At 32.8% G+C, this 14995-nt stretch overlaps 2 protein-coding genes and 1 long non-coding RNA gene across 3 annotated transcripts; 1 reads left to right on the top strand and 2 right to left on the bottom strand.

The window, feature by feature from the left end:
• Nucleotides 1-388: 388 nt before the first annotated feature.
• Nucleotides 389-12553, bottom strand: LOC145740611 (bifunctional purine biosynthesis protein ATIC). The gene is made up of 13 exons (XM_081996213.1): nucleotides 12368-12553; nucleotides 12197-12309; nucleotides 11916-12132; nucleotides 11619-11761; nucleotides 11430-11562; nucleotides 11266-11373; nucleotides 11055-11206; nucleotides 6783-6859; nucleotides 4740-4988; nucleotides 4411-4679; nucleotides 4217-4347; nucleotides 4000-4160; nucleotides 389-592 (listed from the first exon to the last, which is right to left on the bottom strand). Exons 2-13 carry the CDS (start codon nucleotides 12219-12221, stop codon nucleotides 473-475), a joined length of 1785 nt encoding a protein of 594 aa, XP_081852339.1. The 5' UTR covers nucleotides 12222-12309; nucleotides 12368-12553; the 3' UTR covers nucleotides 389-472.
• LOC145740641 (uncharacterized) lies at nucleotides 1072-3993 on the bottom strand. The gene is made up of 2 exons (XR_014181491.1): nucleotides 2849-3993; nucleotides 1072-2745 (listed from the first exon to the last, which is right to left on the bottom strand). It is a non-coding gene; the product is annotated as an uncharacterized LOC145740641 (long non-coding RNA).
• A 951-nt stretch (nucleotides 12554-13504) lies between the features above and the next one.
• LOC145740626 (uncharacterized) lies at nucleotides 13505-14866 on the top strand. The gene is made up of 5 exons (XM_081996242.1): nucleotides 13505-13747; nucleotides 13883-14076; nucleotides 14130-14270; nucleotides 14324-14467; nucleotides 14530-14866. Exons 1-5 carry the CDS (start codon nucleotides 13724-13726, stop codon nucleotides 14705-14707), a joined length of 681 nt encoding a protein of 226 aa, XP_081852368.1. The 5' UTR covers nucleotides 13505-13723; the 3' UTR covers nucleotides 14708-14866.
• Nucleotides 14867-14995: the final 129 nt, after the last annotated feature.

Below are 14995 nucleotides of genomic sequence, written 5' to 3'. Positions count from 1 at the left end.
CACCTGTATTTTTTTTGTGGTTTACGTTTACAAACTTTTAAAATATTTGTGACGTCAGCCTATTTGCTTTGATTTTCCGTTTATGCATAAAGTTTACTTCCGTGAAGTGATGACTACATCTTATTTAAACAATTTCTATTATTTTTTTAACACTTTAATCCATCATATTTCTGCATTTGTAACGAAAAACCGATTTATGGTTGGACCCGTTTAATTGGGGGCAATCCATGTTAATATAAAATTTAGCTTCTAATAGAAAGTGAGGTACAAATGTGTGGTTTTAATTTATTATCGAATCGTTGCAATACAATTTTCTGTTTAGACTGTAATAATTTATGGAATTTGAAATTAATAGAAATACATATTTGTGTTTGAAGTGAAAAAATGGTTGTTTTTTTTGCATTAATTTTTTTATTCAAATATAATAACATAAAAATAAATTGTTCCCCCGCCTGTTTTGCATAAGTAATAATCAATGATGGAAGAGCCTCAAGTTCGTAAGAGCTAAGACGATATTGTGGTCGTTACAAGCTTTGATTACTTCATCGTCGTTGCGTGATCCGGATGGACTGCCCACATACGAAACGCCACTCTAGAAACAAAAAAACAATTAAATTCGTTAATTAATAGCTGTTCGTAGAGGCATAGACTAAATGATAAGTACAGACAACCAGCGCAATGTAATTAAAGTGGCACCCAAAAAAGAAGCCCTTTACGCTTCAAAGGCTTCCTAATGTTTCGGCCGCTTCAGTTGTAGGTAAACTCTAATAGATGGCGCTAATACAGCTCCTCATTGCAGACATAGTTGCCAACTTTTGCAGTATTTTCTATAATCCGCTTTCTTTTGCTATCCCATCTGAACTGCCGAAGAAAGCTTGATTTTTTCAAATAAATTTGAGTTAAATTACTCGTATTTTGAAAACTAAACAAGATAAGAATTTCTGCTTTGGGGTATCGATAATAAAGATTCTATTTATTTTAAAAGTCACAAGACTTTTTTTTTAACGTCAAAACAGAATCCTGAAGGTCACGTGACCGTTTTTTAGTTTTAAACTGATACACTAAATCACGTGACAGTTTTTATGTTTAGACTATTTTTTTTTCAAATCGCGTGATTTTTTTAACGTCAAAACAGATCCTAAAGGTCACGTGACTCTTTTAAGATTAAAAATGGAATTTATAATGCCACATGACAGTTTTAAATGTCATTTGAAGGATCACGTAATCGTTTTTCAGTTTAAACTGATATTTTTAGACACATCACCCTCTTTACAGTGCAAATGGTCACGTGACAATTTTCAGTTACTTTAACGTCAAAACGAAATCCTAAAGGTATGTTTTGGTTGACTGTTTTAGATGTCAAAGTATTATTTGAAGAGTCACCTGACGCCTTATAACGTAAATATATTTTTAAAGGTCACGTGACTTTTTTTACAGTTTATAAAGTCGCATAACGATTTTAAATAATCAAATTTTTTTTTAAAAGTCATGTGACTCTTTTTTAATGTCAAACCGAAATCCTGAAGGTCACGTGGCCGTTTTTCAGTTTGAACTGAGATTTTTTAAATTACAGGACTCCTTTTAATGTGCAAATGGTCACGTGACGATTTTCAAACTCAAATTTAATTTTTTAGTTCACGTGACTCTTTTTTAACTTAACGGATCCTAAAGGTCACGTGACTCTTTTAAGATTAAAAATGGATTTTATAATGTCACATGACAGATTTGAGTGTCAAAATGTTATTTAAAGGATTACATGCTCGTTTTTCGGTTTAAATCAAACCAGAATCCTAAAGGTAACGTGACTGTTTTAGATGTTAAAAATATTATTTGAAGAATCACGTGACTCTTTTTACAGTTCATAAAGTCGCATATGACGATTTTAAATACTCAAATTTAATTTTTAGAGGTCACGTGACTTTTATTTAATGCCAAAACGGAACCCTGAAGATCACGTGACTGTAAATGACAAAATATTATTTGACGGGTCACGTGACTAGTTTCAATAATTAAATTTAATTTTAAAGATTACGTGACCGTTTCTTAGTTTGAAACTCTAAATTTCGTGACTCATTTTAAGGTACAAATGGTCACGTGACTGTTTTAAGATTAAACATGGAATTCATAATGTATTAAGTATAAAATAACCCCCCTTGATGAATATTAAAAATAAACTAATAACAAATAACTAAACTAAAAATACTAGGAAGTGAAACACAATAATTAAAGAAAACACACACAAAATATGTTATTTTTTGCCTAGAAACAAAACAAAAAATGTGATTTGTCAACTAGACAACGCCGCATTAAAACGGCGTTTAGTGGTGCCATCTCACGCTACTTACTTAAATTAATTTTCAGTTCCATTGCCATTGTTTGTCTATATTTATCATTTAGTCTAATTGCTGACTTTTATTGGTTGAAAGCCCACGTGACATTGACATTTGAAGAGTAATGGCCAATAGCTGGACATATTCCTCTGATTATTAGTTGGAGATTTGTTCTACGAACAGACATATTGTAAACAAGTATTGTGATTATTGCCTGTCAAACATTATGACAAAAAATTTGATACACGAACTCGACAAGAATGAAACAAATTTTAGTTAAATGCGAGATAAACCACGTTTTCTCCTATTTTGTTTATAGTGCCTACTTTTAAATTAATAGGACAGTTTTCTAAAAAGTTCCATAGAAAAACTAAAATCTAAACATAATTTGTTGCTTTTACATGACTTTTGGTAGCTGAATACCATTAAAGCTACTACCGTGTGTCGGCTAATGAAGATTTACGGTTTTAAAATTTGAGACATTTCAATTTCTTTTGCAGATATTTGAGAAACCATACATTTTAGTCTCGTTTTAAAATTTTTCTCGGCTTTTTGATGGGTAACCGAGTTAATTAATATCACAATAAGTATAATTATTGCAAATTTTTCTGATAATAAAAACGAACAAACTAATTCAATACCTGTGAACTGAAAATTTGCTTAAAATTCTTGATAATTGACTTAATAATTGCAAATGACGTTAAATTCTTGAAAAACTTGATCTTCTTGAAAACTTGATATATGGATTTTGACCGGGCAATTTTACAAATATTTTAAACAAATTTTTGTGTTTGAAACTAGATAATTGAGCTGAAAACTAGAAATTGACATAAATATCGTGAAAATTGAACAACAAATCTGATATTAGCGGGTAATGACAAGTGTGCACGGTGAAGAACACAGGGTGGTTAAAAAAAAAGCGTATGCCCTTATAGGGCCGAAACCGGTTCACAAAGGGGATCAATAAACTTTTGCACGTAGCAAACGCTTTTTACTGAACCATCCTGAAATCTGATATTGACATAAATTCATGAAAGCTAACTTGAGAAATATTGTAATTTTATATTTATTAATTATATAATTTTTTTTAAATTCTGTACTTGAATTTTAATAATTAATTTAAAAACTTGAAATTGACATCAAAATGACGAAAATTGACTTGTGAACTGGAAATTTACATCAAATTTTTGATAATTAACTTGCAAAAGAAAAATTCATAAAAAACAAAAACAAACTTGGCAAACTTTTTCCAGCCAAGTCCATTTTCATTCCTTGAAACTTGATCTAAAAATAATAAGTTATTTTCTTGTTTCAAGCTGGTGACTTGAAAACTTGATTAATAAGGTATTGTTCGTGTTTTGACATTTGGAACATAAAAATTATCTGAAAAAGTTGATAGATTGACCAAATTTGCCTTACAAATCTGAAAATGTAATTGATAATTTGATCAAATAGACAATTTGCATGTTTTGCCATTTGACTTGAAAAGTAAATAATTTAAAAATCAATCATGATAATATTCACTCAATCAATGGTGGACAAATATGGTTGTTACAAAAATTACATGCATACCTTTGTTTAAAACCATATGACAGTCAATCCTTTTGGCTAAATGTTACTTTTGGAATTATTACAATAATAAACTACTATTATGGAGAGAGTTTCTTACCAATCTTGCCCGGTCAATATTATCTCTGAACGGGAAAAATGCATCAGACGCCAGCGCCACGCCGGACATTTGATTCAACCAAGTGCGCTTGTCTTGTTCCGATAAAGCAGGAGGAACTTCTTCAAACATCGAGTTAAATGTGGCTTGATCCATGTCTTTTCCTATAACAAATGTCAAAATATTCCGAATTAAATGATGCATATCAATTTGCTCTTACCGACAGTTCCATTGACGTAGTTGTCAATAGCATTCGAGATTTCTGCACGTTTCACTCCTTTCTTGAAGTTCATGGCTAATACTTTTGGATGTCGTCTTAACCACCAGTTATCAGCTTTTTCCCCAGCCAACCTATGCAATGTTTAAAACAGTTTGTTAAATACAAACTATTATGAAACTTTAGTATAACTGTACCTAGTGCAATGAATCCTCGACTGCTGTCCAGCTCCAATTCCAATAGTTTGACCGTTTTTCGCGTAACACACCGAATTACTTTGAGTATATTTCAAAGCAATAGTGGCGACAATCAGGTCGCGCACAGCACTTTCCGGTAAATCCTTATTCTGGGTAGCAATATTCGAAAAAAGACTGGAATCTATCACTGCGTTGTTACGTTTCTGCTCTAAAGTCAAACCAAACAAAACACGCCGCTCTATTGAATCAGGTTCGTAGTTGGCATCGATCTATTTAACAACACAACAGTGAAACTAACATTTCAGGTAGGAGTGCATTAGTGTATATACTTGTAATACGCAATATCCACCGTTTTTCTTCTTAGACAAGAGAGTGAGTGCTTCCGGAGTGTATCCGGGAGCTATAATACCGTCGGACACTTCTCTGGAGATAATTTTAGCGGTCACTTCGTCGCAAATATCTGAGAGAGCTATGAAATCCCCGAAGGAAGACATACGATCAGATCCTCGCGCTCTAGCGTAAGCTGAAGCTATTGGAGTTATTGCTTCAAGCAGATCATCTACCATGCATAATCTAGCCTGAAGATTATTAATTACTATGTCAATTATTCCATAATCAAACCAAAGTAGGAAATTGATTAGTCACATATTTTATATATTATATTATATAGACATTTTCTCTTAACCTGAATGAATGAACTATCTACCATAATTAGGTTTACTTCCTCGATGTAACCAAACATACCGCGTAAGGCCTACCATACACATTCCATCCCGGCCTCAAGGCATTAAAATCGCCTGTAAAGCCCACTTGAAGTAAGAAAATGACTGTTTTAAGCACATTTTTGGAATCCCCATAAAATTTCCTATCCAACGACATAAAAAACACTACAAAATCATGTAAAGTCAGGGAGAAAAGTGATCAAAATTTGATCTGCCAGAAACACAATTCGACAGTCAAGAACAAAATCGCCTATAATGCCCACTTGAAGTTAGAAAATTACTGTTTTTTGCACATTTTTGGGATCTTCATTAAATTTCCTATCTAATGACATAAAAAACACTACAACAGTAACAATATCAGACACGCGGTAGCTCAGTTCCAAGGAGTACGTTTTGTGCTCGACATGTCAACTATTGAGGATCTTGAGGCAAGTGAGATGTGTGTTCTAGCGAACAGGAAAAAGCGCAAGAGAAGCATTTGGGCAAAGTCATGGCTTGAAAAGAAAAAATGTACTCATTTTAATTTACTAACCAAACTTCAGTTAAAACTTACACCTTTTATTGCAAGACATAACGCAAGCTATAACGTAACACATAACATGAGGCAAGCTATAACGCCTCACGAAAAGTTAACATTGCGATACTTGGCTACAGACAGGACACTGGAAGATTTGAAGTTTACAACTAGAATTTCCCCTGAATCTTTGGAACAAATTATGCCAGAGATTTGCTTGGCATTAGCAAAAGCACTGAAGGACTCATAAGAACAAAATAACTAAAAGGGTGACAAGAACCATGGATGCCAGATGTGCGAGGGTTGAAAATATGATGGATGGGGAAAAGCAGATGTCTCAGACTGCGGGATTCAACATACATGTACAGTTCTGTCTCAAGGCGACGATCCGCCTCAAGGAATCGCCACACACTGTCAGTTCTTCTCTCAGTCCAGACCTTGTGACCAAACTGAACGTGTATGGTAGGCCTAACAGAAACGCTAACCGTGCTTATTTTCGGTGACGTTACTGGTAACTACAGCGGGAAACCAACTTCCAAGTGTAGTTAGCAATCGCGATTACGTCTGGAATTGCCAAAATGACGCAAATGGTACAAAAATCAGCTTCTAGGTATAATTTTATCCACTGTTTGTGGAATTCGGGCATTCGGATATGCTGGTCGTCAAATAGGGACACAAGAAAGGTGGAGGTGAAAGCACTTTTCAAAAAACCTCCTACAAGACTGGCAATTTTGTTCATTACAGCATTGGTGTATTTTCTCAGTTATTTTTTAATGCACAATCTCGCAAGCATAACTGAACTCGATAGATGTATTTCAAAAACAACACAAGAAAACAATAAACAAAACATGAGGCTTCTAACCATTACGTCATAAACCTTTACTTACTACTTGCTGTAGTTACCTCGAGGAAATGGACCTAATCTGTTTGTTTCTTCAATTATTTATATTCATACGCCAATAACAAATTACGTCACAAACTGATTATTTTAAATAACCCCCAGCAAGGTTCAGAAAAGATAATTATTAACCAAAGATAAATTTCGATTTGATTTGCTTTTTCTTTTTAATGAGTTATGATACTATTTCAACAATATCAAAGTTTTAGTTAAGTTTAATCTGAAAACACACACTTACCTCATCTGAACTTAATGGAATACCCACAGCAGCTCCAGCAGGTGATACATGTTTAAAACTTGTCGCAGCAGGAATACCTTAAAATAAAACAACCAATTCACAAAACTGTGAAACTAGTTTTACCAAACCTTACTACTACTAAAATGTGCTACCGCAAACTCTTGAGCATTAAAACAACACATATTTCCTTCTTAGATCGAAAGTGGATCATTTCGGACATTCAAAGTGTTAAAAGTTCAATTAAATTAATAGTTTTTATAAATAATATGTTTCAAAATTCTAATGGAAAGTCTTACTACAGTATGTAAACAAAGTCAATTAGACTTAGGCACTATTCTAGAAAGTCATCATATAAACAACGCCACTAGGGCTTTTGCACCAAATTTACTTCTGATTGGAACTTTTCTGAACATTAGCGCATTGATCGTATAGAAATGTGCTAATAAAAAAAAAAAATTTAGTATTAAAAAAAGAACTAAAGTCATCGCCTTCTACGTAAAAATGACGTCACGCAAAAACGGCTCTTACGTCACGAGTCACGTCCGGTCGCGTAGAATGCCTACTCAGCGAATTTGCGACCGGTCCGATTTTAATACTTTTAATTCACTATCAAAACTTGCAGGCATTGTAACCTATGTTTTATACTTGAATCATTGTTGTAATGTATCGAATACATTCTCTTGTTTAAAAAAAAAGTTTACAACTTCTTAAAGTGTCTCCAAAATGGTTGATGAAGAATTTGTAAAAAGTTCAATCCAATAATTGTTTAGCGGTAAAACCGTTTAAAATGGCTTTTGTTGATCTTTACTAATTCAAGACGAGACAAAGAATGCCGTATTTTAAAATATTGTAGATTTTCCAAGTAAATCAATCATAAGTTAAGTAGCTTTACTGATCTTCAGATATCTAGAGGTGTTCAAGTATTTTTTAGCATGACAATCTAAAAATTGTCAGGAGACTCTACTAAAAATTGTATAAAATGTGCAAAAAACCTCTAAATACTATCGTAACCCTCCTAAAAATTGCTTAAAATGGTCAGAGGGTTTAGAACTATCCTAAACTTTAGAAAAATCGTTTAAAATAACCACAAAACCTCTAAATACTACCGAAAACCTCCTAAAAATGATCAGAGAACACTACAAGCGTTCTAAAACTCCCAAAAAATCGTTTATAATGGCCAGAAGCTGCCAAACACTATCGAAAACCTCCTAAAAATGGTGAGATGACTCTACAAGCGTCCTAAGGTTCAAAAAATCGTTTAAAAGAGACATAAGCCTCTACAAGTGTCCTAACTCTTAGAAAAATCGTTTATAATTGACAAATACTATCAAAAACGTCCTCAAAATAGTCAGAGACCTTTACAAGTCCTAATAAATCTTTATTTACCAAAGTTTTTTCTTTCTTTATTAGACGGGTTTCTTTGTTTAAAAGAGACAGAAGCTTCTAAATATACTATTAAAATCGTCCTAAAAATTGTCAGAGAATTCAACAAGTAGCTAAACACGGTCGAACTGAAACATGCCCCGTGACGTCACATCATTTTTGCACCCTTGGTTTGCGTTTAAATTTCAATTGCTAGTGGATTGGTTATGCCTTGTCAAAAATACAAAACACTTTGCAGAACCGCTTTTCATATGTAATTAATCAAATTAGAGAAATAAAAAAGGGCGCAACTGACAAACAGATGTAAATCCATCCATTACTTTCATTGAAACTGTTAAAGTTTCTGCACTATTAAGACCTCCAGGCTAGTGGGTATGTTTACTTATTAAGAAATAGAATTTTTCAATGATAAGTTATTTGTCAAATTAGGGTGATTGCATTTACTTCTAATGTTACTTTACTTTTCTAATGTTATTTTTATATTCTTCACTCTCTCTCCCAAACAAAATTTATTTTTTATATCCAAATATCTCAAAAACGGTTACTGAAATCAAATCGTCCCAGTTGGACTCAGGGCTAGTGACAGTGACAAATGTAAATTTTTTTATCTACCATTAAAATTTAAACATAAATAAAGTTTGGAAATTTCAATGAATTCCGTTGGAATATAATAAAAAATTATGAATTTTGTAATTTTACTTTTAAAAATTTTCACGTTTTCTAGCGACAAAACCGTACCCCTAACTTAGAAAGCTCATAGCATTGGCTGTCCATTGACGTATAAAACACTAAAAATGGTGCAAATAAAATAGTTATTAGAGATTGAACAAAAGGATGCACAAAAAATGTCATAAAAAAATAGTCAACTTTGACGCTCCCTAGCGGCCAAACTGTCTAACCTATTAATACATGTTGGAACTTTTTAGAAAGGTCATTCCATTAGATCTCCATTGACGTATAAAACTCTAGCAAAAATAGTGCAATTAAGCGGGTTTTTGAATATTAAACAAAAGGATATACCAAAACAAAATTGGTCAAAGTTGACGCCCTCTAGTGGCTACACGGTACCACTAACCAACCGACTTTCCTACGTCAATGGAAAGCTCATTTCATTGGCTGTCCATCGACATATAAAAGTATATAGAAAGTGTTAGAAGTACGCGTGTTATTTACGGTTTACAAACAGGGTGCTCCAGAAACAATTTTTGACTGGTTAGGGCTAATTTGACACTGGAAAATTAGGAAAACACGGTTACATGAGCTACTAGGTCTACTACGATGTAATGCATAGAAATTTTTTGAAAAACCGATTTTGCAAATGACAATTTTCGTAAGGGTCAAATTTGCCTGAAACTCTACCACTATTCTAATGGGTTTTGCGTTATGTTGGCCACTTAGTGCAAGCGAAAATCGACTTTAATGAATTTATTTCTACAGTTTGCTCCAAATTTGACACTCACTGTGCTAGGTTTGTGCCAAATATCAGGGCCGTACCTGACCAATTAAAAAAAAAACCTCAAAAAAGTTAGAGTGGTTACAGTCAAGAAAAACGTTTAATTAGCTTTAGAGCCCTCTGGCGACCAAACGAAGCACCCTATGAACACAGGCGGCCATATTTTTGGAAAGCTCATTATACAGTGCGTTTTTTTTAACGCGCAACATAGGATTTCACGTGTTAAATTTTTAAGCCCATGTTAGACCATGTTATTTTGGAACTACAAGTATAAAACTTGACGGGTGGCTGTTTCGTACCCTGAAGCTTAAGTAAGTTTACCAATTCGGCCTAAAAAGTGTTAAAAATCTTGCAAAAAATCATCTTTTTTCGAAAAGGTTTTATCGTTTCATACTCCCTGTATGCATTGTTGTTCTTTGTTGTTTTTGATACTGGCACGGCAGGTAGCAGGTAAAATTTGGCGTAGAAAGTAAAACAGGGTGATCATTAACTTTATATCAAGAAAGTTAAGAACAAAAGAAGTATTTTTATAAGTGAATTGTTCAAAGTGACCTCCGTTTGAAGCCAAACAGTATTCCAAACAATCATAAAATGCCCTTTTGACGTTCAAAAGATGTCGGGGCCTGATGCAGTCAAAATATGTCACTTTACCTGCTACCTGCCCTGCCAGTATCAAAAACAACAAGAAACAACAATGCATACAGGGAGTATGAAACGATAAAACCTTTTCGAAAAAAAGGATTTTTTTCCAGTTTTTCATCACTTTTTAGACCAAATTGGTAGACTTGCTTAAGCTTCAGGGTACTAAAGACACACCTGTCAAGTTATAGACTTGCAGTTCCAAAATAAAATGGTCTAACATGGGCTTAAAAATTTAACACGTAAAATCCTATGTTGCGCGTTAAAAAAAACGCACTGTATTTTCTATCCATTGACATATAAAAGTCTATACAAAGTATAGCAAATAAACGAGTTGTTTGAAAATAAAAACAGTTTTGACAGCTACTACTTTAACCTTCAATAACTTGATTATTTTGACAATTACAGGGTGGTTTAACATATCAATTTAATGAATCCATTTTTCAAATAAGTGACCTAATCCAAACTTACCTTAATTTTGAACAGAGAATCAGAATATACAAGGTGTCCCATTGTATATTCTACTAAACTAAACAGCAGTTGATATCTACTTCCGGTTAAATCGTTGCATGCATATTTTCTTATTAAGAAAGGTTTTTTTAGACTCTCCAGTCCTGGTAATTCAGAAAATTAGTGGGTTTAGTTTGGTTAGGTTAGTTATTAGGAATTACTGGGCATTACAAAGAATTAGTGGATATTATTGGCATATTAGGAATTAGTGTACAAAATTGTACTCAGCGGTTTACCCCTCCCCTTTTTCATATATTTTACAGCTTTAACTCTAGTCATTTGTTTACCTAAAGCTGCTTTAAGCTCCTTAACAAGCTGCCATCCATTCAAGGCATCACAAAGATTAATAAAGCCTGGAGAACCATTAATTACAGTTAAAGGCAGTCTTGGAAGTGTGGTGAAAATTTGCGCAGGTTTCTGGTGGGGATTCATGCCATACCTAATCAAATTTTCATACATAAATTACTTGAATTAAACATTAAACCAGTAAAAAATTACCTCAAAGTTATTTGAGAAGTGTTAGCGGTATATTGTTTCCTAAAATAGTCTGTAATAGCCAAGTCATATTCTGAAGTATGGCCAAATGCCTTTAGGGCAAGATTTTGCCTAAAATTTGTAGCATTACACTATTAACACTATGATTTGAATTTGCACAAGCTTACCTGGTTTCAAGGGTTGTATCTTTGTTAGTATTTGTTTTAATTTCATTTACAACTCTCTCATAATCTGCTGGGTCACAAATAACAGTGACTCTATCATGGTTCTTAGCAGCAGCTCTAAGTAAAGTCACACCACCTGAAATATAATACTTTCTCAGGTTTCTCAAACATTTTGGCTTTAAAAACACTTACCAATGTCAATATTTTCGACTGCCTCAGGTACTGTAACATCAGGTTTTGATACAGTATGAACAAATGGATATAAATTACACACCACAATGCGAATCATCTCAATATTCTGCTTTTTCAGATCCTCTTGATCAGAAGGAATTAATCTACACCAAAAAAACATTTCTATACTAAATAAAGTTTTAGTTTTAGCAAAAATAACATGTTACACTATGCTGATAAGTATTGCACCTTAGAGAAAAATTCCTAAATAATAATTGACAATTTTCATACAGAATACTATTAAAATCAGTATGTTACCTTGCTAAAATACCTCCATGAACTGCAGGATGTAAAGTTTTCACTCTGCCTCCCAAAATCTCAGGAGCTTTTGAGATTTCTGAGACATCTCTAACCTGCAGACCAGCTTCACGTAACGACTTGGCAGTGCCTCCACTAGCCACAAGTTTAAAGCCTAAACTATGCAATTGTTTGCCCAATTCCAATAAACCCCGCTTGTCCGAGACAGACAATAATGCTAGAAATTATTTTAAAATTAAAACCTGATGCAGGACAATCAAATTAAGACCATATTTTCTTACCAATATTTCCACCTGCTGATGCCATGTTTAGAGTTTAACTAGCAGTAAATTATAAATGTGGACTGTAGGTACGATTTTACAAACTATGAGGGGGGTCGTTGCAACACTAAATACTGATAAATTTATTTGTTAAAGAAATCTGTTTGTAATAAAGGTTAAATTACTTGATACCCTTTTAACTGTTTTGATGAAAACAAGAACTTATTTTCCTGATCAATTATTGACTTGACAAAACAACAACGTTGGTTTACAGACGGACACAAATTCTTAGTGGTATATTGCAAACAAAAAAAAAACAAGATAAACCAGAAATTAGAAACAAAAACTACTTTAAATCTAATTTTAAAATGTTGAAAATTTAAAAAAAACACTATAAAACATAAACAAAAGAGGTTAGGGTTAGAATACAGATTTGAGGTTTAGTTCCATTCCAGTGTTGCCATGTTGCGTTACCAAGTAACTGTTCATAATTTTTAAAACTTGAAATGGACATAATTCAGTTATTTCTGGTTATTTGTCATTTTCATTAAATATACAGGGTTAAAAAGAGAACAGTTTTAAAAGTACTAATATATTGAATTTTCTTGTAACTGTCCAAATAACTGTAAATTGTCAGTCTGAAATAAGATGGTTAATAGTTATTTGATATTTTATTTTAATTTGATACTATACAAAAAAGTTAAAATGCGATTTTTAGGGCAACCAATTAACACATTGAATCACTCTGTAGATTATTATCTATTTATTTTTAATTTTAACTTAATTGGGAAAAAGGAAAATGTTATTCAATTGAAAGAGAGACGATGACACGAATGTGAAATGTAAAATGTGCCTTTCTTTTATTCTTAGATAATTGGAATATTAGAAATAATACCAATTAGCCATTTTCAAGACTAATTTTTATTGAAAAGGGATGGTAAATTTATTGACCCCAAAACTAAATTCAGTAGATTTGGCATCAACGTGTTGACTTGTTAGTCAGTTGTCACTGGTCAGTCGCGGGGTCCTGGCTAGCATTCTAAAATTTTTAACCAAATTTCGGATCCAAGAGCATTGTAGTCTAAAAATCACATGACATCATAATAACATAATAACAGGGAGGCCACGTGACTTTTTCATCATAACGCGTTAAGATCCGAAATTACAAACGCATAGAAAACGTCTAGCTGTTTGTCTACGGCATTTTCGGCATCAAATTCTTTTGGCGTTATTTGGCTAGTAAATGAACTGCATTAATCAAGTGGTTGATATGTCTCTGATGGTTATAAATGCATTGGTCACGTGATAAGCCAATTATAATAATACATAAGAACGTACTGTCAATTCTGTCAGCAGCTGTCACTGTTCAAAAACTTGCCGTTATTTCCAGGTTATTTCCTATTTCTTGTAATTTCTTTGAAAAGTAAACTTAATTCATTGTAATTTTTAAATTTTTTAGCAGTTTTTTATTATATTCACTAAGCCTTGGCTTTTGCATTCAGCTTATTATACTCATAAATTAAAATTACATTAGAAAACACCTTTGAAATGTCAGAAGTTGTGAATAAAGAGGTAAGGAATCCTTTATGTTTTTACATTCACATTCAAGCAAAATCCACTAGTGGGAAATTACATTATAGACACATTTTTCCGTTCATCTGAGACAAGAGTCTGCCTTGTCTAAAAACCTTAATTATTTTTTTTTAGAATCTAAACCCTCAACAGAACTTAAAAGAAGATTTAGACTCTGATGTAAATGAAATACAACATTTAGAAGATACTATAAGTAAACTTACTTTACAAATAGCTAAATGTAAACATGAGAAAATTGCCAAAGAAAATTGTATTAAAACAGCCTTGCAAGATCTATCAGCCCAAGAAAACTGCAGAAAAGAATACAAGTAGGTTTCTCAGTTTTATTGTACCTAACCAACTTTTGATTATTTTTTTTTAGGAAGATTTTATGTAAGTTGGACATTGCCATTAGAGATAACTGTGAAAAATTCTCCAAACAGAAACAACTTATCACTAAAGATTTTGAAGAAAAACAAGCAAAAGTAACTGCTAAGCAGTGTGAATATTTGGAATTAGTGAAGTAAGTCAAATTTTTTTGCCACTTTTATAAATATGACTTGTTGCATATTTTAGAAAACATGATCTTGCAAAAACTCATATCATGGAATGTCAATCAAGAGAAGACCAGTTGATGACACACTTACAATCATCTGAGGCACAATTAGCATCACTTTCTACTAAATATGCTAGTTTGGAAAAGCAGCTGAAAGATAGCAGGTAAGACATAAATTAACTGATTGAACTTTATGCTTTATAAATGTATTTCCTGTCTACTTAAGACCCTGCAAAGAAACCATTGAAGAAAATGAACAGTTGGTGAAAGAAATTGCAACAATGGAATCGGTGATTAGACGATTAACTATTAAAACTACTGCACAGCAAAGTGAACTAAACCGCAAGAATGATGAATGCAATGCCCTATCTGCCCTATGTGAAGATATTACTGCTCATAATTAACTAGAAGATGTTTGTTTGGTGTATTGCTGCAATGGTATATTGTAGTAAATAACATCATTTTTGTCTATTGAAATGTATTGAATTTTTATTTTTTATAAACTCAAAATGTTGTAATAAATGTGTTTTAAATTTGTAAGATATTAAAGTACATTTTTTTGATTATTTACTTTTGTATTCACCCCCACCACATTCACCCAGCGAGAGGGCCATCCACCCAAATTTATATTAAAAGAATCTAGAAAACTATTAACACTATTTCAAGAATGTTTTAAATTGGTACATTGAATG

This window comes from Ips typographus, linkage group LG2 (genome assembly GCF_016097725.1).
Source record: "Ips typographus isolate SLU linkage group LG2, UJ_Ityp_2.0, whole genome shotgun sequence".
Taxonomy (NCBI): Eukaryota; Metazoa; Arthropoda; class Insecta; order Coleoptera; family Curculionidae; genus Ips; species Ips typographus.
The sequence above is the reverse complement of the archived record's forward strand: the minus strand, read 5'-3'. Positions and strand labels throughout refer to the sequence as shown.

What these genes read in the sequence shown, in the direction of transcription:
- LOC145740626 (XM_081996242.1), top strand. Translation starts at nt 13,724, where the DNA reads ATGTCAGAAGTTGTGAATAAAGAG. An exon ending in CAGAAGTTGTGAATAAAGAG is followed by an intron (nt 13,748 to 13,882) that starts GTAAGGAATCCT and finishes ATTTTTTTTTAG; the next exon opens with AATCTAAACCCTCAACAGAA. An exon ending in GAATATTTGGAATTAGTGAA is followed by an intron (nt 14,271 to 14,323) that starts GTAAGTCAAATT and finishes TGCATATTTTAG; the next exon opens with AAAACATGATCTTGCAAAAA.
- LOC145740611 (XM_081996213.1), bottom strand. Translation starts at nt 12,221, where the DNA reads ATGGCATCAGCAGGTGGAAATATTG. An exon ending in AGTCGAAAATATTGACATTG is followed by an intron (nt 11,563 to 11,618) that starts GTAAGTGTTTTT and finishes ATTATATTTCAG; the next exon opens with GTGGTGTGACTTTACTTAGA. An exon ending in GATACAACCCTTGAAACCAG is followed by an intron (nt 11,374 to 11,429) that starts GTAAGCTTGTGC and finishes TACAAATTTTAG; the next exon opens with GCAAAATCTTGCCCTAAAGG.